This window comes from Anneissia japonica, unplaced genomic scaffold (genome assembly GCF_011630105.1).
Source record: "Anneissia japonica isolate Jap-2015-1 unplaced genomic scaffold, ASM1163010v1 scaffold1709_len327053_cov138, whole genome shotgun sequence".
NCBI lineage: Eukaryota > Metazoa > Echinodermata > Crinoidea > Comatulida > Comatulidae > Anneissia > Anneissia japonica.
This window is the reverse complement of record NW_022723599.1, coordinates 217,074-237,828: the sequence shown is the minus strand read 5'-3', so window position 1 is coordinate 237,828 and position 20,755 is coordinate 217,074. Positions and strand designations below refer to the sequence as shown.

The following is a 20,755-nucleotide window of genomic DNA, read 5'->3' as shown; positions in this document are numbered from 1 at the left end:
TTTTTTTTTTTTGAGGGGGAGGGGCCAATAATTGTTATTATCAGCCTATTATTAGTAGGTCCGCTTAGAAGCCCTAGAAACACTCGGCTGCATAGCCATCGGAAGCATTTTGAAAATGGTCCGGTCATTTGTGGGGGTTGGGGGCGCTTAAAACATTTGGTTTTTGAATTGCCACGCCACCCCAAACGGACACAGAATTTGAAGTTAGTGTGGTCTGAAAGTATATCCACCTCCGCCCTCACCATGAAGTGTAGGTCTGCAGTGTTTTTGGCACCTCTGTCAATTGGTCAAGGTTGATCAGACTAACAAAGCCTTATATTTAACAAAATTACACTTTTAATTACCATCCCTATATTTAGGAGTCTAGAATTCGGGGCCAGAAAAATGTTATTTATGAAAGGGAATTATTTACAATTTATTACTGTTTTACAGAAGTAATCCATAGTACCATATACCTGTCGGAAAATATGGTATTTCTGTAATGTAGGTTTCTGGGCCGGAATATAGATTACTAATGTATTATTCATAAAAATACGTGTATATATCATACTTTTACTAAATTTAAGTTTTGAATATGATTATGTGGTAGTAATAGTGCATGTATATTATAGGCCTAAAAACTTTGATCAAAACATGCGTTTGTTTTATGTTACTAGAAAAATGTTCACAGGAGACCAATCCTAATAGCTGAATTCTGGGGTGTGTGTTATGTTCATGAGGGACCTTCCCATAGGAGTATGTCCTTACAGGGCATCTTTTAATTATTTTTACCGTTATGACTCAAGAAAACATTGGACCTATATCGGTACCCATATTCACAAAAGGGAGATAATAAAGGCCTAAATATCCCCTGTACTTAATGCTAAAGAGGATTTTTATCACGCTGTAGATGAGTTCTTGAATTGTTAAAGTTTTTTTGACTAAGTGCTGCGTTTGCTTATGTTATGCCTTATACCGATTACACTTTAACAGGGCCGTTGGAACCGCATCGGCCACATGCATAGTTAAAAAATGAATTGTCCTAGGGGTATGGATTTTGATTGCAAGTAATCAGGGACGGCTTGACCCGTATCCCTTTGTGTGGTAATCAAAATTTTTTCCGACTCCAACCCCTAAAAGCGGTGGTGTGCATGTTCCAACGAACCAAAGGTCGTGGGTTCGAATCTCGTCTTGGTATTCAACGTTTTTTTCCAATTTTTAGAAATTTATTCTTTTTTTAAAGACATTTTAATTTTGTACAAATAAAGATTCTAATTATTTAAAAATTTCTATCTTATTAGCTCTTCCAAATTTTGTTGTCAACCAGCTCTCAAATATCAGAGAATGTTCATTTATACAGAAGAAAAAACAAATCAAAAACAAAACAAAAAACATAAAAAAAATCAACGTTAAATGCTAACTGGCTCTGTTTGTATGGGCGGCCGGTAGGGCCAATTATTTTTATTTTTTGCTCCGATGAGAATCTCTAGAAATACACTTGTTGGCTGATTGATTATTGGATCTATTTTGTATGGGCGGCCGTTAAAGACATTTATTATTTTTATTATTATTATTATGATTACTAGCTCCGATGAGAAACGTTAGAAACACTCGGCTGATTGAATAATAGGCCTAGGTGTTTTAGCTCCAACGATTAGTTCTATGAATACCCGGTTGATTGATTGATCTTTTTAATATATCTTTTTTGTATGGGCGGCCGTTAGGGCCAATACTTTACTGCCTCTATTTTACTGCCCTCAAAAATTGTGGACAGAGTCTTTCTTTGGCATCAGTCGTATGAATGTTGGTCTTAGCTGTCTCTTATACACATCTTATATATATATATATATATATATATTGTGGACAGAGTCTTTCTTTGGCATCAGTCGTACGAACGTTGGTCTTAAGCTTTAGAGCACCCTTTAATAAACCATTCATTTCCAGATGTAATTCAACAAGTTGTGGACAGACGAGAGTAGCTTGTACGAAGTGACCCTAAGGGAGAAAAAAGTTACTTTATAGTCCACGCTTCAACAAGTACGATGATCCTCATATCAGAGGAGCCTGGCCTGTAAACTTATCGGAAGATAGAAGATAAGTCTGGTCTCAGCGTTTGTTATTATTGCAGTCTTCTTGTCTTAAACTTATTTAATTAGTATTAGTATTAGTATTAGTATTTAATTTTATTGAGGATTGATTGATAGGTTTTCCACACACTTTTTGATACCTTTAGATTTTCATGGTTTTTCTTTCATTCAGTATGCTAATCCGGCCGCTAAACATTAATTGAAATTAGTAAAATAGGCCTATGTTTTGGCTTATAGGACTGAATAATGGAAAAAAAATGTATTAAGCGCATTATTTACGGTATTGTAATTACGTGTTCAGTCGCCTCAAATGTGACTGTATATTTATTATATTATATTATATTATTTCCAACCAAAATTATGATAGGCCTATTTATTTTGTTCATTCACCTCATCCTATCCATCTTTGAATTCATTTAATTTCACTACACTAGTTAATGTGCATTAATTATTCCTCTCTTCTCCCTCTTTATGTTAACATTCGTGCGTTTCCCTTTCTTTGCTTGAATGTAGATCGAACAATCTGCACCGTCATTTATGGTGTTTTTTACTCTCCCACCACCCTGTCCAGGCGTGGAATCACAATCCAGATTATGATGTGCATATATTCTTCCCTTCCGCACCATCATTCTACCTACGGTACAGTTTGGAAAGCCGCTTTAATTCAGTGAGACTTAAGTGAAATTGTACCTTATTACACTTAAGTCGAATGCATTTCCACTTAAGTGCAAATGTGTTCCACTTAAGTGCATTTTAACTGTAATTGAGAGGCATATGATAAAATGGCTTTCCATACTACCGCGATCTTAATAACCCTTTACGAAGTAGTCTCATTAAGTGCGCAAAAACAAGCTTTGTATACAATACAATATTTTATTTACATATATCATACTTCGACAGCGCTACAATGCTATCGTTTGCTCACGTGTAAATCCACCAAGTTTTTTTTAATTCATAACATGAATATAGGCCTATTACATCAGTATGCTAAGCATTATCATATCTATTGTGCTACTTAGAATAATGATAATGAAAGTTAAACGCAACATTTTGACACAGAAGTAGGATTGACCAAATATCTCTTCGGGTTGATTTAAATCTTTGGTCCGAGCGGTAATCGCGTGATGTAACGCGATGCCATGAATAATTGTAAACCAAATATTTGGTCAAATAATTAAATTCAGATACATTCGATGTTTATTTTATACTGATGATTATATAAAAACCCTAATTTAAATTATACAGTATTTTATTTTTAAAAAGCACATTTTACAAAGCAGGTAAAAAAACTGTACATGTGTACAACGGTGTTAATTTCATCCAGCCTATAACTTGGATTAATTATGACTCTTACACCCGACATCGGATAAGTCAATGACGTCATTCTGTGTCTGATTTGAACGTAAGTTTTCATTTCATTTTAAAGCCTAGTTTCCATAAAATCGCTACACGCTTTCGCCGACATCTTTCGGCGACGCTGATTGGTCGGTCGAATCTGGCGTCTTTTCTAATTGCGTCGGATACAGCTACGCAGTGTAACGATTGCAGCGAAAACACTGTAGAGACAGTCTTATTGAAACCAGGTTATTGAAACCAGGCTTATAAGGTGCATTCACACCGAATCCGAATTTTTGGATCGAAAGGCCTACATATAACATAGTAGAATCGCAAGGAAAGCCAAACCATTCAGTGTCATCAGAGTTGCAATATAGCTCACATCTTTTATATGACGAGTTTCAAATGGTAGACAAACAGAAAAACGATGATAGCTATTAATGCCGATCAGTGGAACAGTCGCTGAGGTCATTTGGATCGAAAGGCCTACCAAACTGATCAGAAAACAGATTTAATGACGATCCGTTCAGACTGCCACCGACAATCAGCAGACGGCGTCGTGTCGTCTCCACTCACCACAGGGAGCGGAGTACGACTGTCGTACGACGCAGTAAGTGCCTGGCTTTCAGCCTGGCGTTCAGCGCCTTTGAAAACGGATCCGATGTGAATTCAGCTTTAACCTGTGAACAGTCTCCCTTCTGTTCATTAGATTGCAGTGTATACTCATGGAGGAATTAGTTTGGTATAATTGTGTTTTATTTAATTGTATCTGCATCGCATTTTGCAAGTGGAAGCATTTCTTCGTATCATAGGCCTAGGCTAATCGTGTTTTCATTCCTCGAACCGTATCAAATATTACAGTAGTCAAAATAGGCCCTATCTCCCAATCCACACAACTTAATATATAAATTACAATATTTTTATCTTCATTAAAATTTTAAATCACAACATTATGTATAAACTATATTATAATCTATTAAACATCAATTTTCCGTGCTGTATTGTCTATTTGGCCTCCAGCTTGTCAGTTTCAATAATTAAAATGACCATTAACTGTTACGTCATCTGTTCATTTAATAATATGTTTTCATTTTATAAAATTATATATGTAGCATATATTACAAGTTTACAACTATAGACTTACATTACATACAAACGTATTATACATAGTCATTATATCATATATTTATATATAATCACATCCTGTGTTGTGTATCTACTATAATATAAATATATTTATATAGCGATACTATGATAATTTCTTTGTATATGATATATATTTTAGCCTTCTCCGTATACAATAATTATAATAATTAATTAATTATATATTATATAATAGTACACATATATAAAGATATATATGTGTATATCATATAATATTACATCATATCTTTAACAATGTGATCAACACATTTGCAAACTATTTTAGCGAGTTACCTAAAGCATTAAATATTCTTGTTGTCAACCTCACCAAGACATATAACAAAGTTTTCATCGTTTAAGCTGCAGCTCTTCCAACCTAAATATAGGGATTCTTTATTATTTCAGTGAAGTTTATAGTATATTCTCCAAAGATATGTTTGTCACTCTTAAAATATTTTTCATCTGATCATTAAGTGGAACTATTTCCACTCGGTCATAAAACCGTTTCATCATTGGCTTTAAATGAGGGCGCCATCCATGTAAAGAACATTTTGTTTATTTCCTACGTTTTTGTTGAAAGTTTCTGAAAAAGTCACGACATCAAAAATGAAATAAAACCATAATTGATGACATTAATAAATAATGATATAGATGGTGATTAGTGATTCGTCTGAAGAGGTAGTATGCGTACAATGTTGGGAATGCTTTACTCAGTGTTGTTTATTTGCGCAGCAGTATGCGTAACGCGTTGGCGTTTTTGTAGGACTACACACCATGGACGCGATTGCATACTATGCGCATATGTCAGGGAATGCCTTCATAATGTTGTTTCTTTGGCGGCATCCAACCTTCTCCTGGTTTCCAATTGACTCATTGTGATCGACGGCGATGGGAAAATTATCGTCTGTGCTTGAAGAGCTGCTATGTCGTTGGGTCGCCTCTGCCAAACAGACTCTGTAGTTTTTATCGGTAAGTGCTCTGGTGGTTGAGTTACTTTGTGTGGATGACGGTTAGGTAATGGAGACGGCGGTAGGTCACCCGGTGCTAACAGATGTTGAATTTCACTACGATGGTGATACATCTCGCCCTTCTTAAACGTTTTACCTTTCATTAAGGACTGAGGCAATTTGTTGCGTATGTCGGTCGATGACGTCTTGAAACTTAACGAACCCGCCCTACCTTTTTCTGGTAAGGAATTAGCTCTTGTTCTTATCTCCAAGTTATCCCAGTCTGGTGGTGGAGAACAGTTGCCTTCAGATGAGCCACGTGATCGTTCAAATGGTCCCTGGATGTCAAATAGACGCGTGTTGCGAATCGGCCTTCTTGAAAACACTGATGGATTGTACTGGGGATCTACTTCCAAATCTATAGAGCCAATTGACTGTTTTGGTTTTGAATCGTGTACCCTCTCTGCGATTCGAGGTGACAGCAACGATAAAGAGAAGTGACGAAGACGAGTAAGAGGAGACATTTTGGTTAAATCTTCTTCTATTATATGGGGTTCGCGGGATGTTGTCTGCATTAACGGCATTGCTGAACTACGTCGTCGATTATGTCTTGTTTCCTCGTCATCCGAAGTTTCAAAATAGGACGAGTCATGCACGGTAGTTGACAAACGGCTTTCTATTGTCACTCTTGTCGCTACCGTACTTTCGCTCTCTAACCGACTTCTTGGTCTACCGGGTGACGTGCACTGTGGACTTGACTTGGGTGAATTTTGACGTTGATCAGGATGCACCGAAATAATAACTGCTGGTGGTTCGCCGTGTTGACTCTTTCCCAATCCAGAATCACTATCATGCCATCTCTTTGAGAAATCGTGACTTGCTGGCGACATGCGTCGTCCATTACTGTGACTTGCTGAGCGGTTATAGTATTGGATCTTTGGTGTCTGTATTTTACAGCGTTGTAAAATTTTCTTAAGATCCTTTTTAAAGTGCTGTGTAAATATAGTATAAAGAAATGGATTGAAGAAGGAATTGATTGGAAGTATAAACACAGTGAGAAACTTAGCATACTCGATTTTAATAAGATGGATTCCGAAAACTGATGTGAGGCTAAAAAATGCTATCGGCGCCCAACATATGAAATCAGTAAATATTAGAAGAGACATTCGCTGTGCTACTCTGGAGTCGTTGCAGTTCCATGCATGAGAGCCTTGAATCGCATAATAGATACTCATATAACATAGTAGAATCGCAAGGAAAGCCAAACCATTCAGTGTCATCAGAGTTGCAATATAGCTCACATCTTTTATATGACGAGTTTCAAATGGTAGACAAACAGAAAAACGATGATAGCTATTAATGCCGATCAGTGGAAGAGTCGCTGAGGTCATTGCGAAAATCCAACCGAATATCATAATGACGGCTGCTGGTCGGAGTTTGAGACGTTTATTGAGATTAACGGCATGTCGAATAGCATAAAACCGCTCCAAAGTGATCACCGTTAGTGTGTATATGGATAATTCGCTGGAGAACACCGCCATAAATCCCGCACCATTGCACGCATTGCTTTTCTGCCAGCGAAGACCGTGTTTCCGAAATTCATGCATCGTAGTGACATCAACTATTGCTAAGAACCCGATGTACAGTCCCATTGCAAAATCAGCACATGCCAAGTTAAGGATGAGGAAGCGGGGTACGTCCATCTTAGTTCTGCTGACACAGATCATCAATATGACAACTGCGTTGCCAAGTATAGCCGTTACAAAGACGATCCAAACACCGATTCGCAGCCACCATGATCCCAGTAATTGTTCGCAAGGCCAAAATGGATCTAGAAGAAAATAAAAAATAAAAATTGTGTAAATATTTAACGGTACATCATAAAACACAATTGTATGGACCAGCACATTTTTTTTTATGATACAAATGACAACATTTGTTTAACTTACAGAACTGTTCCTCTCCTAATAATAGAACCTGATGAAATTATTTGAGTTGAGCTATCGCAAAATGGAATGTACTGTAATTACCAACTGTAATGGCAGGTAAGGTATTGGTAAAATGAGAGAACTGTGAAAAACCACTGCCAACCCAGTGTTATCACAACTCAGCTCTAAACTATCAGAAATTTACCCAATGGCTCCAAACACAAACCTTCTATCACAAACGAAGAAACCAAAGAAACGGGAAATTTATCAAACCCACCACCCGTTGCGGTTTGTGTTACTGTTTCCAAATTCATTAATAAGTGGCAAATAATGTGTACCAACCTGGCATTGGCTTACAGTCTACAATATTCTCAAATTTTAATTCGATCGCCGATGAATATTCTCGCGTCAGAGACCCGTCTTCGTAATTCTCCGTATTGACAATGTCCACGTCGTTGTCGGTACCGTCATGGTTAAGTACTTTTCCCATACGATCCACTGTAGCAACAAATAAGGCGTCATCGCGTAGAGACTTAGCGTCCGAGATCTCGTAGTCTGAGTATGTACCATATGAACGTTGGTAGTAACTGCTATCATAGAACGACTTGTATATGTAATTACCTGCAAAAGTTGGTTTTAGAAACTGTTAAAACAAATGCGCGTTAACTTCGGAAAAATAACCTAGCGCCTGGTACACAGCACAATGCGTTGGTTGAGGAATAAATGCTAGCACTTGTCGTGTGGTTAAATAGACCATGTCTAATGTTGTTACAGTTTAAACCCATAAAAATACAGGCGCTCAAAGGTTGGACATTCGAATGGCACAATATTGGTATCTTTATATGAAAGGCCCGCCCTTCTGCCCGGGTTCAAATGGAGAATCATCACCCGCGTCTGAAAACTATGGTTAAATGCATATACTAGTTCTTATAACATAAAATGATTCATATTCTTACCATAATTTGACCAGTCTACGGTAGAGTTTTCATGCACCCCCGGGCCAAGCCAAGAATATTCCTCTTCAATTTCCAATGAATCGAATTCCTTCTTCAGGTAATCGCAGCAATGGTAGGCTGATGCAGCTCTCAGAGTATACAATGACGGGAAATATTCTTTAGGGGGAAAATCTATCAGATGATCATTGAATGCAAAAGATGGAGCCATTTTATATATATATATATATATATATATATAATACAAATAGAGTTTATTAAGCTGTCGTGTGGTTAAATAGACCATGTCTAATGTTGTTAAAGTTTAAACCCATGAAAATACAGGCGCTCAAATGTTGGACATTCGAATGGCACAATATTGGTATCTTTATATGAAAGGCCCGCCCTTCTGACCGGGTTCAAATGGAGAATCATCACCCGCGCCTGAAAACTATGGTTAGATGCATATACTAGTTCTTATAACATAAAATGATTCATATTCTTACCATAATTTGACCAGTCTACGGTAGAGTTTTCATGCACCCCCGGGCCAAGCCAAGAATATTCCTCTTCAATTTCCAATGAATCGAATTCCTTCTTCAGGTAATCGCAGCAATGGTAGGCTGATGCAGCTCTCAGAGTATACAATGACGGGAAATATTCTTTAGGGGGAAAATCTATCAGATGATCATTGAATGCAACCTTCAGCTCAATCAACTTATCGAAGCCTTTACTTGGAAGTGTTGGAAATTCGTTGTTGGCAAGATTCCTATCAAACAATCGAATAACATCAATCATAAATTATTTCATTTGTTATATTCGTGATGAGTAAAATTTTTAGGTCTGAGTTCCGAATTTTCTTTGTGAATTTCACTTGTGCCTTTCAGCTTTTCACTTTTATAAGACTGGGCTCCATTGATTTGTGTAAATGGAATGGATAGCTTAGTACTTACAAGTCGTTTAAGTTTGGTGTCGCTTCAAAAGCATCAGGATGTATTTCTACGATCGAGTTGTTACTCATATCTCTGCAATAAAGAAACATGAAGAAATAAATGATAGCATAAATTAGACTTACATACGCCTAGTTTTAATTAGGAAACCTAGGTTGGCATATCAGTAGCCTATCTATTCTTTGTTTTAGGAAGTTTTGCGACTTATTGTCCAGTACGTGTACTGTAAAAAAAAAATGGACCGCCGTCAATATTTCATACGTAATAAATCAAATTATGCTATGGTAGACGTCAGAAGTTTGTAAGCTCCACTTACAGGCCCAGTAACATCGGGAATGAACGTCTTTGTTTGCAGGTCAAGCGCTGAGGTGAAACACGAGTGTGAATCTTGGTCATCATTAAATATACTTCTAAATAAAATAGAATAGAGCTTTTTGTAACTTACAAGTATAAAAGATTATCCAATCCTTGTAAAGAGTTTCTTCGAATATGGGTGATCCTATTCTTGTTGAGAATCAAATCTTGTAAGTTATTCAGGTTTTTGAATGGCGAATTGTCTAACGACGATATTGCATTCTTCCCAAGATTTCTGAACGAACGAAACGAAACGAAAAAATGCAGGATTTTGTTATTTATGTTTATACCTGTATCAACATAGTGTTTGATATAGCATCTATACTCAGACTTGATTATCGAAGAAAGGTTGCAGATAAGACTGATGGAACGGAACCCTCAGGATGGAAATCTTATTCTTATGTTCTTCATTTTTAAGTGTTCATATCTTTCTCAAATTGATTAGAATTCTATGATTGGGGTGTCACAATAATTCAAATTATTATCAAATCAACGTCCTAAAATAATATTTCTTTGTTATGTCTAAAAGTACAGTTTCCTATCAATTTATTTCCAATCAATGATTGAAAAAAATCATTACTTATACACTGGAATTATTTATGTATTGACTGTAATTCTTAAGGGATTTTATGTTTTACTTTTATGAACTATCTTTAATCTTCATTCAATTTGAATCTGTTACAGAAACGTGTAAATGTTTGTTGTTATCATAAGCCGATTTGAATTCAATAACATCTTGAAATTTACGAAGTGAACTTTTATTTATCTTGCAAATATGAAAGCCATTTATTTATTTATTTATTTTTTATTTGAACCATATTTAATAAAGGTGATCCATCCAGTAGAAGCTGATCATTTGGGACCCTCAACATGTGACAAAACAAATTACTGAAAACATCTTAACTACCAATTTAAATTAGAATTAGAATATAAAATATAAAGCATTATCCATTCATTCATTCATTCATTTATTGGGTCAATATCAACATATACAAGGGAAAAAACAAATAAAACCACTTATAAAACCATTTAAAACAGTAATTCAATTTTTTTTTAAATATGTAAAATTCTTTAAGAAATATTTTAAAAATCGAAAAACGGGTTAAAAATTCCAAGATAAAAGGGTTACAAATTCAAAGATAAAAGGGTTAAAAATTAATGCAAATATCTGCACTTAAAATTAAAATAACTAAAAATTAGAATGTGACAATTATTGCAACAACCATAAGAATAAGTAAAAAATTAATAATATGCTAAAAATGAGTTTTCCCGTTTCGCATCAAACAAAATTAAATCAAAATATAAAAATATATACGATAAAATATGACAAAATATATATGATAGAATAAATCAATAAAGAAAAAAATAATAAAATAGTCAGAATAATTAGGTAATACAGTAATAGTTAAAAATAAAGAAATGAGATATTGACGAAAAAACGAGTTAAATCAAAGTAGTAACAAAATAATAAATAAAAAGGATTAAAACAGAAAAATAAATAAAAATCATACTAGCAACAGTATAATGTTAAATATAACAAGACACGTAGCTAAGTGTATTTTCGACGTATACCGGGCGAGAATAAAACACTCTAATTAAGTCAGCTCAAAATACTCACATAATCCTTAAACTCCTGCACCCAGACAGATCAGGTATAGATTTGATGTTATTATAATGTAATTCCCTGCATGAAATGACAATATATACATGTTCAGCAACAATAACAGCACAAACAACAATAATAAAAATAATAATAAATATTATTATCTTATCTTATCTTTGGAATCTATTACCTCTTTCTGTTCGACAATCTTCAAATTTAAACTCATTTAAAACTAATTTGAAAACTTTTTGTTTACAAAATTGCTTTAATTGGATTAATTGTTCACTGCGCTTTTGATAATGTTTTTTGAATTGGCGCGTTATAAATTTCTGCATATTATTATTATTATTATTATTATTATTATTATTATTATTATTATTATTATTATTACCATTATTATACAAATATTATTATAGTGATCATGATAATAATAACCAATAATAATACATTAATAATAATGTTAATTATAATAATAATAATAATAGGTTGACTTTATACTCATATTTATATTTTGATATATATTATCAATGTTTATTATTGTAAATGAGTAACAATTATAGCTTTCCAAAATTCCATAGCATTGTAAATATTTTATTTGTTGTTTAGGGAGCCGCATGACCTTCTGGGGACACTGCACATCCCCTTGTTGCGACCGTTTAGTTCCAATGCCAAATGAATGAAATTGTTAAAGTATTTTGCCATTCTATTTCATTTAAGAATATAAACAGTACAAATTAATGTAAAAAGATACATAGTTAACCGAGATGGTCAGCGGTTTGTCACATCGAACTTACAGGGTCTCGAGCTTTGTCATATTCTTACATAGGTCTTGTGGAATCTCTGAGAATCCGCAATTATCGATGACACTGTGGAAACACAAGACAAAAAGAAATGTGTAGGTGTAGAATGCCCAACATACTCAAGCACAGAACGTATAAATGTAGAGTGTTCAAGCTTATATCAATTAGAACATATGATGTTCAACTTAGGCCTAATTATTTCAATCAGAGTTTAATGTAAATCACAAAAATACTACTATACGACCATACAATTTAAGTTGCTTCTGGTGATACATGTTTAAAGACAATCTTATACACACAAGACAAAGGTATACCTGATAATAAAGCGCAACATAAAGTCTTTATTTTGATTATAATCAAGATGGACTTAAACTTACATAGTTTGCAGATTGTGAGTCCCATTCAAATTAGGAAAAGTGTGCATCTTTGTAGCCCTGGACAACCTCCTAGAATACAAATAAACAATACCACATGAACACTCCTTCAGCTTAATAATATAGATACAAAAAGAAGCCGCATCATCAATAGTCGCCATTGTAGGTCTTTATTAAGTGTCATTCGGCTCACCAATAATACCCAAAATTAAAAGCAGTTCTTATTAGAGCTATGATTAACTAATAGGCCTACAGATACATTCAATTAGGGGTGGAAAAAGCAGTCAATCAGCAAAAAGGCACACAAGCAGAGCAGCTGGGTATTCATATAGCTCCTCATCGGAGCTAAAAATTTGTAGAGCTATGATATTAAATAATTAGAAGTTTATCTTGTACAAAATTAAAATGTCTCTAAATTGAGAAAAAATACCTTTAAAATTGAAAAAAAAAATTGAATTCCTAGACGAGATTCGAACACGACCCTTGGTTAAATAGAACGCATCGTTCACCGACCGCGCCATCATGTATACGACGTGCACTATTAGTGGTAATGGAAGTATCTACAGTGTATTGGTAGCGCATTTCACAAAAAAAGATTTATTAATTAATTATTAATTAATCAACCAGCCGAGTACTTCTAGAGCTCCTCGTAATAAAAGAGAATTTTTCAAATAATTAGATTAAATAATTTGTACAGCATTAAATTGTCAAGACGTGATTCGAGCTCACGGCATTTGCCATCGCATGGAACCGCCGCACAAATGGCACGGTTAAACCGATTGCGCAATCCATTCGACGTGTATAGAGTGGTAATGGAAGAAATATACAGTGAATCAGCAAACAATGGCACAACAAGCAAGAAACCAGACGGATTTGCAGGGTACTCCTAGAGTTCCTCATTGGAACTAAAAATCCTGTCGATTGAATATTAATACATATCCTGTATTCCTTTGCATGGATCCTTAAATTGATTGTTTTTGTAGTCTGTAAATTAGCGAAACTATTTTTGTACGATCTGTTTCTTGTTGGAAGATACTTACTCATGTGATCCTTTAATATTAGCTATTGAGATTTTTAATTTATTTTGGGGGTTTTTCGATTAAGGTTTAATATGAAGTGAAGATATTTGGAATCAAGACCCTGGAAATGACGGCAGGTATCTTAACAGTTTTGGAAGGGCTGTCAAAGCACAAAGCACATTTTACCAGAATAGCACGATTTTTGTTACTAGAAAAGTACTTACAATACAGTCAACTTGGACAAGTTGATGAATGCACCATGGCCTATCATGATGATGTCGTTACCGTCTAAAACTATCTTAGCCAGATTCGAGTTATGCATGAATGCACCATCGGGAATGTACGGTATATGATTATGAGAGAGTTCTCTGAAATAAAGATATGTTGTCTAAGAATGTAATTTTATTTTGTCATATCACTACAGTATATTTACTAATATACTTCACGCTATGATAACGATAAAACTGTCAATACTATACTGTTGACTTCACGTTTTAGCTTTTGCCTGAACCCCTAATTCATTTAAATATATAAATAACTAGCTATAAGATGATTAATGATCTGCATTTTAACACTGTAGTTTAAATTGTTTATGAAATTTCTTTTCATACATAATTATGTAATACACCTATTGTAAATATAAACGAATTTAGTAGATGTACTTACAGCATTGTGAGTTTCTCTAGCGATTGAAGTGCAGCGGGGACATCTGTCAACAAATTGCCTTTCAATTCCCTTTCAAAGTAAAAGAAAATAGAAAATTAATAATTGTGGTTTGACAGGGGAGTACCGTGGGGGGGGGGTCGATGGGTGCGGTCGACCCCCCTTCCCCCCCTTTTTAAAGAAAGTGCCCTTTAAATATGCTCGCTTCACTCACAAATAACGCACCCCGCGAATTCTGAAAGCTTCGCTAAATTGCTCCAAGTTCACCTTGTCCCCTGCGCTTTCGTTTCGACCCCCCCTTAGATTTTTCACCGTACGCCCCTGTTTGATTTAGGCTGGGTTTTTGTTTTCGTTTTCTTGTGCATTTTTTATTATCTAACATATTCTATACTTACAGTTGTTGTAGATTTTTCATTCCGTTAAATGCTTTCTGACCAATGGTCTTGATTTGATTGGAGTCGAGACGTCTAGATTAGAAAAAAAGTAGACCAAAGGTCACAATAGGAAGTTATTGATTTTATATTAAAAGTGAAATACATTTAAGCAAAATAACAATTTGAGAAATATTTAAAAGAAATTGTTATTTCGAAGAGAAAGCGATTTTAATATTCGTCCAAATGTTTAGTAGTCATCGATGCGTAGGCCTATGTGACACTGAAACACGGAAACAATGAGATGTGAACATGGTTTTTGTATTCAAACTCACAAGAAAATTTGCGACCTTGGTATGCATTTGGTGTATTGGGCAACAGTGCATACTATCAACCGTATCTTCCCTCTCTCTCTTTCCCACCACCCAGCTGTATAATTCGGTACCTGGTACAATGTTGTTGCGGCATTCAGCTAGTTTATACCTCCATGGGAATTGTGAAATAGATTTGGTTGAGAATGAAAAGTATCAGAAACCAGAGTGCATTAATTCGGAACAAAGTTTCCGCGTGACCAAATCAGGCATGTCAATTGGTCAATCAACGAAAACATTTGTTTCAACATAATTTAGACTATTTCGGAAAAGTAAGTAACTGTAGAATGACAAAAATCAACAGAGAAATGAAAAGATTTGTTTACGATAAAACTCTTCCCCCATAAACCGGGACAAATGTGGCTGCGTTTGACGTAGCTCTTTTTCTTGCTTATTATTTTCACTCTAGGTTTACCACTGCTGACGTATGGGTTAGTAAATTTGTATATTTCTTACAGTGATTCCAGTCTTGCCAGACTACTGAAGGCATTGTCTTGGACGACTGTGATGTGGTTTCGTGACAGATCTAGTTGTTCCAGTCGTCTACACCTGCTCAGTGCTTCTTCGGGCACTTTAGTCAACCGATTTCCCTCAAGTCCAAGAGTCCGTAGGCTTGTTAAGTTTTTAAAAGCCCCCACCGGAATATCAACGATGGCATTGCCGTTCAAACTCCTGTAAATTGTCCCAAGAAATATTAGCATATGTTTAAGTATGTCACACGGTTACCTACAACGTAGTTTTTTTTTTCTTCAATTAAGCAATATACATGGTAAAAATCACTAAAGTTAATTAAACTACGTTCTTTAAACTTCCAAATTCAAAATTTGTAGAGCGCTAAAATATTAAAATGCAATTAGTGAATATCTGAATTAAAACAGTAATACATTGTTTTTACTCATAAAACAGTAAAAGGATTTAATTTTTTTGTTAAAATTACAGAAATATTACTGTTTATATTTTTGGCAAGAGTCAGTGAAAATTTTTTGTTATAATCTATGTCTTATTTGAAGTTAACATTAATTTTTTTTTAAATAAAGTGCTTTAATGAAATGTTTGGACTTTTACAAGAGCTATGTCTACTGTATATCATAATTATAATTTATGAAAAACACAACTACAACTACTTACAAGTGGATTAAGGAAGTTGGTCCAGAGTTCAAGGCATCATTGGGAAACGTCGTTAATATATTTCTTGACAAAAATCTGAAAATATGATTGATTATTATAATTAATATTATTATTATTATTATTATTATTAATATTATTATTACAAATATTTATGATAACAAAAATCATAATGATAACAATGAGGATGAGGATAATAACATTAACGATAAAGATACTGGAATGACGTTGACGTTGACAATGCCAATGACAATGATATTGAAAATATATTACTTAAATGTTTGCATAGATAAATGACAAACTAATTGTACTTTCGGTGCACCATGTGTAAGATGTTCTTATACATGGTGTACCAAAATGTTACGATTTTGTTAACAATGACAACAATAATAATAATAATAATAATAATAATAATAATAATAATAATAATAATAATAATAATAGTGAATATATTACAAATATTCTTCTGTTATTGCATTCGCACTGTTCAATAAAAAGCTGTTCTGTTAAATAAGGATATTATTTGAAATGAATGTTTTCATCCAATTTTTTTTGTATTCATTGACAAATGGATGGATACAAGTTTTTCTTCTTTCTTGTTTTTGGCTGTACTCATGAAAAATAGAGATATAAAATATATTACAATTCAAATACTTACAATTCTTCCAGTTGTGTCAGCGATTTGAATGAATCTTTGTCCAAATGACTAATATTATTGTCAGCCAGATGTCTAAATAGAGAGTAACTTGTTAATATTGCATTATATTATATTTTTTTTATCATAACTAAAGAGGCAGTTCGCCCTCCTCTCCACTTTTGCAAACGGAAAATATAGGGTGTTCCCGATGTTCGGTCATAGATTAAAGGATTAATTTTATGTTAAAATATTGTCAGTTTAAGAAAGTGGTTTTAAATTAGAGGTGGGTTTAGACGAGTCTAGAATTCGAGATCGAAATTAAGAAAAAGTATTCAACTAGAGATTGTTTCTTTATACATCATATGCAAAAAAAAATCGGCTTTCATCATCGATATTCTGGTTAATCTGACTAGGGCAGTTTTGCACTTGCCATCGGACAGCGAGTTATACGCCATAACAGGATGGAGACTGTGATGAGGATTATAAATGGAGTTGTTTTTTATTCATAAAAATATATCCTGTTTTGTCGCAAGATTTGAACCCATGGTCGAAGTCAATCCGGTTCACTTCATTAAGAAAATCAGATAGGGCTGCGAGTATTTAATGAGTAATATGTATCCCGTCATAAGACTCTCTTAATAGATTGTAAACTTTCGTTTAAAAGTAGGTCTCTAAAGGCCTGTTTATACTTTAACGATAACGATTTTTAAAAAAAAGCTAAAAAGCAATTGTTCATATAGAAAATAAAAGAAATGAGATTTTTTTACGCTATAGAACGATTCGATAACGATTGATCAGTTATGCGATAACAACATATTTTGAAAAATCAAATCAGATGACGTCCTCTTTTCTTCGTAAGGTTTCTTTGTATTTTGATTCGCTGTAATGTTTGATGTTTTAATGTGTTGCCGAATTTGGGGTTGGGTAAACCGGCTTTGCTACAGTGATTTGGTTCACTCTGGTTGTCCCTGGTCTCAGCTTTTTTTTTTTTTTTTTTTTTTTTGCCGCTCTATTTTTTTGTTGTTGTTGAAAATGACCAAATAAATAATGAAATGAAATGAAATAAAATCATGGAAAAACATTAAAATCGTAGTAGTAGCAACGATTTTATCATTTTGTATGATTATGACGTCATCTGCTTTGATTTGTTAAAATATTTTGTTATCGTATACATGATAAATCGCTATCAAATCGTCCTAGTGTACTAGTGTAAAACTTCTCTTATTTCTTTTGTTTTCTATATGAACAATGGCTTTTTAGCTTATTTATCGTTTTAGGTATCGTTGAAGTATAAACAGGCCTTAATACATAATTTTGTTGTAGAATAAGTGCACCATAATCGTCAGTCTGCCGTATCGTAGGCTTATACTACATTAATACAAACCTTTTAATTCTAATGAAAAATATGCTGAAGTGATAATAGTTCAAAGTAGCACCCACAAACCCTCGAATTTTGAGTTTTTAATTTACGAATGGTTATGCTCGCCTATCGTGTCTAGCCGCCGTGATATGCCGCAATAGCGAATAACCGCCAAATAATGATTTTGCTGTTTGCGCACTCTATAGTTTTTCATACAACTCAGTTACTGTGTGGCTAAAAGTAAATATTCAAAATGTCGAATGTTGTAAAACGAAAGACATAATGTGTCAATCATGCAGTAACTCTCAGTGTTAAAAAGAACAATTTGATTGGCTAATCTCCCAAAGTCACACGGGGCCAGCAATAGAACTTGTGAGATATTCTACTAAAGACGTTCTATTAGTCATCTTCTTTAGTTTCCTATTATCCTACGAGCCAACTACAAACGTAAAGCTTGATAGAAACGGAAGAGGCCAAGTTATGTTTTGCGTTAGACCATCGGTAGTTGATGCAAAGTGTCGTTGCTTAACGTTGTGCTTCAATTGTCAAGGTCACCTTTTGACCCACATAAAGTGTTTGATAAAACTTTAGGGCTGGTGCAGGATTAGCGAAAGGTGAATTGTATTTTGGAAGTTTTGCATCGAACATTTTTTCACATTTGACGGGATCTAAACAATTGTATTTTGTGTACCTTTCAAAAATTATCTTTCTCCATTGCAATGATTTAAATTACCATACAAATCACGATGTTATTATGGAAGTTATGTTTTTGAAATAGCTAACGTCTCATAATTCGGCTTCAGATATTTTTTTATATATTATATACTTTTTTGTTTTATGTGAAGAGCATATAAGCTTTTTGAATTATGCTGTATAAATATTACCTTATTATTATTATTATTATTATTATTATTATTATTATTATTATTATTATTATTACTATTATTATTATTATCGTTGTTGTTGTTGTTGTTTTTATTATTAATGAAATTCGCAATGAATTAAAAATAAAGATATGATGGCAGAAATAATTATAAAAGAAATTTAAATTACCAATCACAAAAACTATACTATCTATAAATATTTGTTTGAAAACGCAGACAGCAATGTTTATCTTCAAATTTTCCAATGTGTTCTGAATTGACCATTGAGGATGAATCAAATACTATAAACCTATCACTTACTGCCTTCGAGTGTGTAAATTAAGATTGATATACCAGTCATCTTTTCAGTTAGTAGATCAAGTCAACAAGGATAAAGCTGCATTCACCAAAGTTTGAACCTCGTTTACACACTGATTCTATTTTCTGATAGCTTTGGTAAGCTTTTCGACCCGAAAATTTAAATTCGGTGTGAATGTACCTTTAAAAATGGGTTTATAATTATGAGTTAATTTTATTCAATTTTCGACATAGTAGTTATTGTAAAATAAAGAAAGTTGTTGCCGCCCCTCTCCAAAGGTGAACACACAAAAATGAAATTAACTCAATAAGTATACCATTAATGATTAATACACATTGAGTTTAATATCATTTCATTCCTTGGAAACGTTACTATATTTATATACCAAAGTATATTCGGATCGTATAGTCATTTCCTCAGTTGGTTGCAAGTATGTCATATCTGTTTTGTGTAATAATAAACGAATGCTTTTGATAAAATCAAGAACATTAACCACACGTTATCCTGTAATAGTTTGAAATTATAACGAGTATCGACGTGGCCCGTGAGCTAAATGATAATAACATTACAATAGTAGGCCTACATATTGTTTAATTTACTTTTATTTGGTTATATAGTTCATCACTTAAGTATATTTCTTCATATTTTTATTCTTTTCTATCAAATCAAAAAAAGTCTTGTAAAAGTGTTTCAACTGGGTTTTTTTTGTTTTGATATTTTTTTTAAAGTTTCTGGTGACTCATATCCATGTAAGTCCCCATTGGAAATAATGGTAATCTATATAACCTGAGGTCACTGAAGCTTCTGTGCAAGATTATAAATGATCAAAATAGTAAGTTAACAACCTTATAAGGGCTTGATCCAAGCTAGCAACCGTTTCGAGCCAAATTTAAATCAAGTTCAGCCGATTCTACGACATGTCAATGAAATATGGCTTTAGGCCTAATAGTGGTTAAAAAGATAAGAGGACTTGAAAAAACGGGTTTTTACAAACTGTATACCTATTTATATGTTTTATTGATAGTAATTATCGATGTAGACGTCTTATAAATATACACTAAGCACATCCGTGATCAGTTTTTATTTCTTTCTTTGACATCATTTCTTATCATACAGAGTTCGCAGTATTTGACAGGCATTTCCCAGAGCGTCTCCAGCTGAACACTTTAATAAAGTGTTGTAAAAAGAAAATTGTCATAAAAAGTTGCATGTGGCTTAACGATACTCGTAATTTTGGCTTGTAAAAACATACAATTATATTCATGTGAATAATATAACTTGTGTAATTGAAGATGCACACACCCAACGACACAGTGGTCCAGTGCGAGTTCTTTTTAGGACCACACAGATACAACCCCATGCTATTCATCGATATCAATTACTCCTTGTAACTTATTTCACTAATATCACAAATCTTTTTGCACGTGAGATAAATTCCATTGACTATTGTTTTGTTTTCATTGTTTTTTTTATATAATGTATAGTCATATCTTTAAAGGGCAAAGAAGAGGAATCGCCCAACCCAGGATCTCACCGACCATACACATCTAGATGTGTATAAGAGACAGGGCCTGTTTATACTTTAACGATAACGA

The 20,755-nt window shown here is 33.8% G+C and overlaps 1 protein-coding gene across 1 annotated transcript in view; it reads right to left on the bottom strand.

Annotated features, from left to right (window-relative positions):
* Window positions 1-2,919: 2,919 nt before the first annotated feature.
* LOC117112289 (lutropin-choriogonadotropic hormone receptor-like) overlaps window positions 2,920-20,755 on the bottom strand; it is a 20,700-nt gene continuing 2,864 nt past the window's right edge. The window contains exons 3-17 of the mRNA XM_033255357.1: window positions 16,640-16,711; window positions 15,985-16,059; window positions 15,313-15,528; window positions 14,510-14,581; window positions 14,118-14,186; window positions 13,676-13,819; window positions 12,436-12,504; window positions 12,053-12,124; window positions 11,274-11,339; window positions 9,747-9,890; window positions 9,305-9,376; window positions 9,029-9,120; window positions 8,376-8,546; window positions 7,762-8,040; window positions 2,920-7,322 (exon numbers count right to left, since the gene is read on the bottom strand). Coding sequence (XP_033111248.1) covers window positions 5,362-7,322; window positions 7,762-8,040; window positions 8,376-8,546; window positions 9,029-9,120; window positions 9,305-9,376; window positions 9,747-9,890; window positions 11,274-11,339; window positions 12,053-12,124; window positions 12,436-12,504; window positions 13,676-13,819; window positions 14,118-14,186; window positions 14,510-14,581; window positions 15,313-15,528; window positions 15,985-16,059; window positions 16,640-16,711 — 3,574 coding nt within the window. The 3' untranslated portion in view covers window positions 2,920-5,361. The remainder of the gene's footprint in view (window positions 7,323-7,761; window positions 8,041-8,375; window positions 8,547-9,028; window positions 9,121-9,304; window positions 9,377-9,746; window positions 9,891-11,273; window positions 11,340-12,052; window positions 12,125-12,435; window positions 12,505-13,675; window positions 13,820-14,117; window positions 14,187-14,509; window positions 14,582-15,312; window positions 15,529-15,984; window positions 16,060-16,639; window positions 16,712-20,755) is intronic.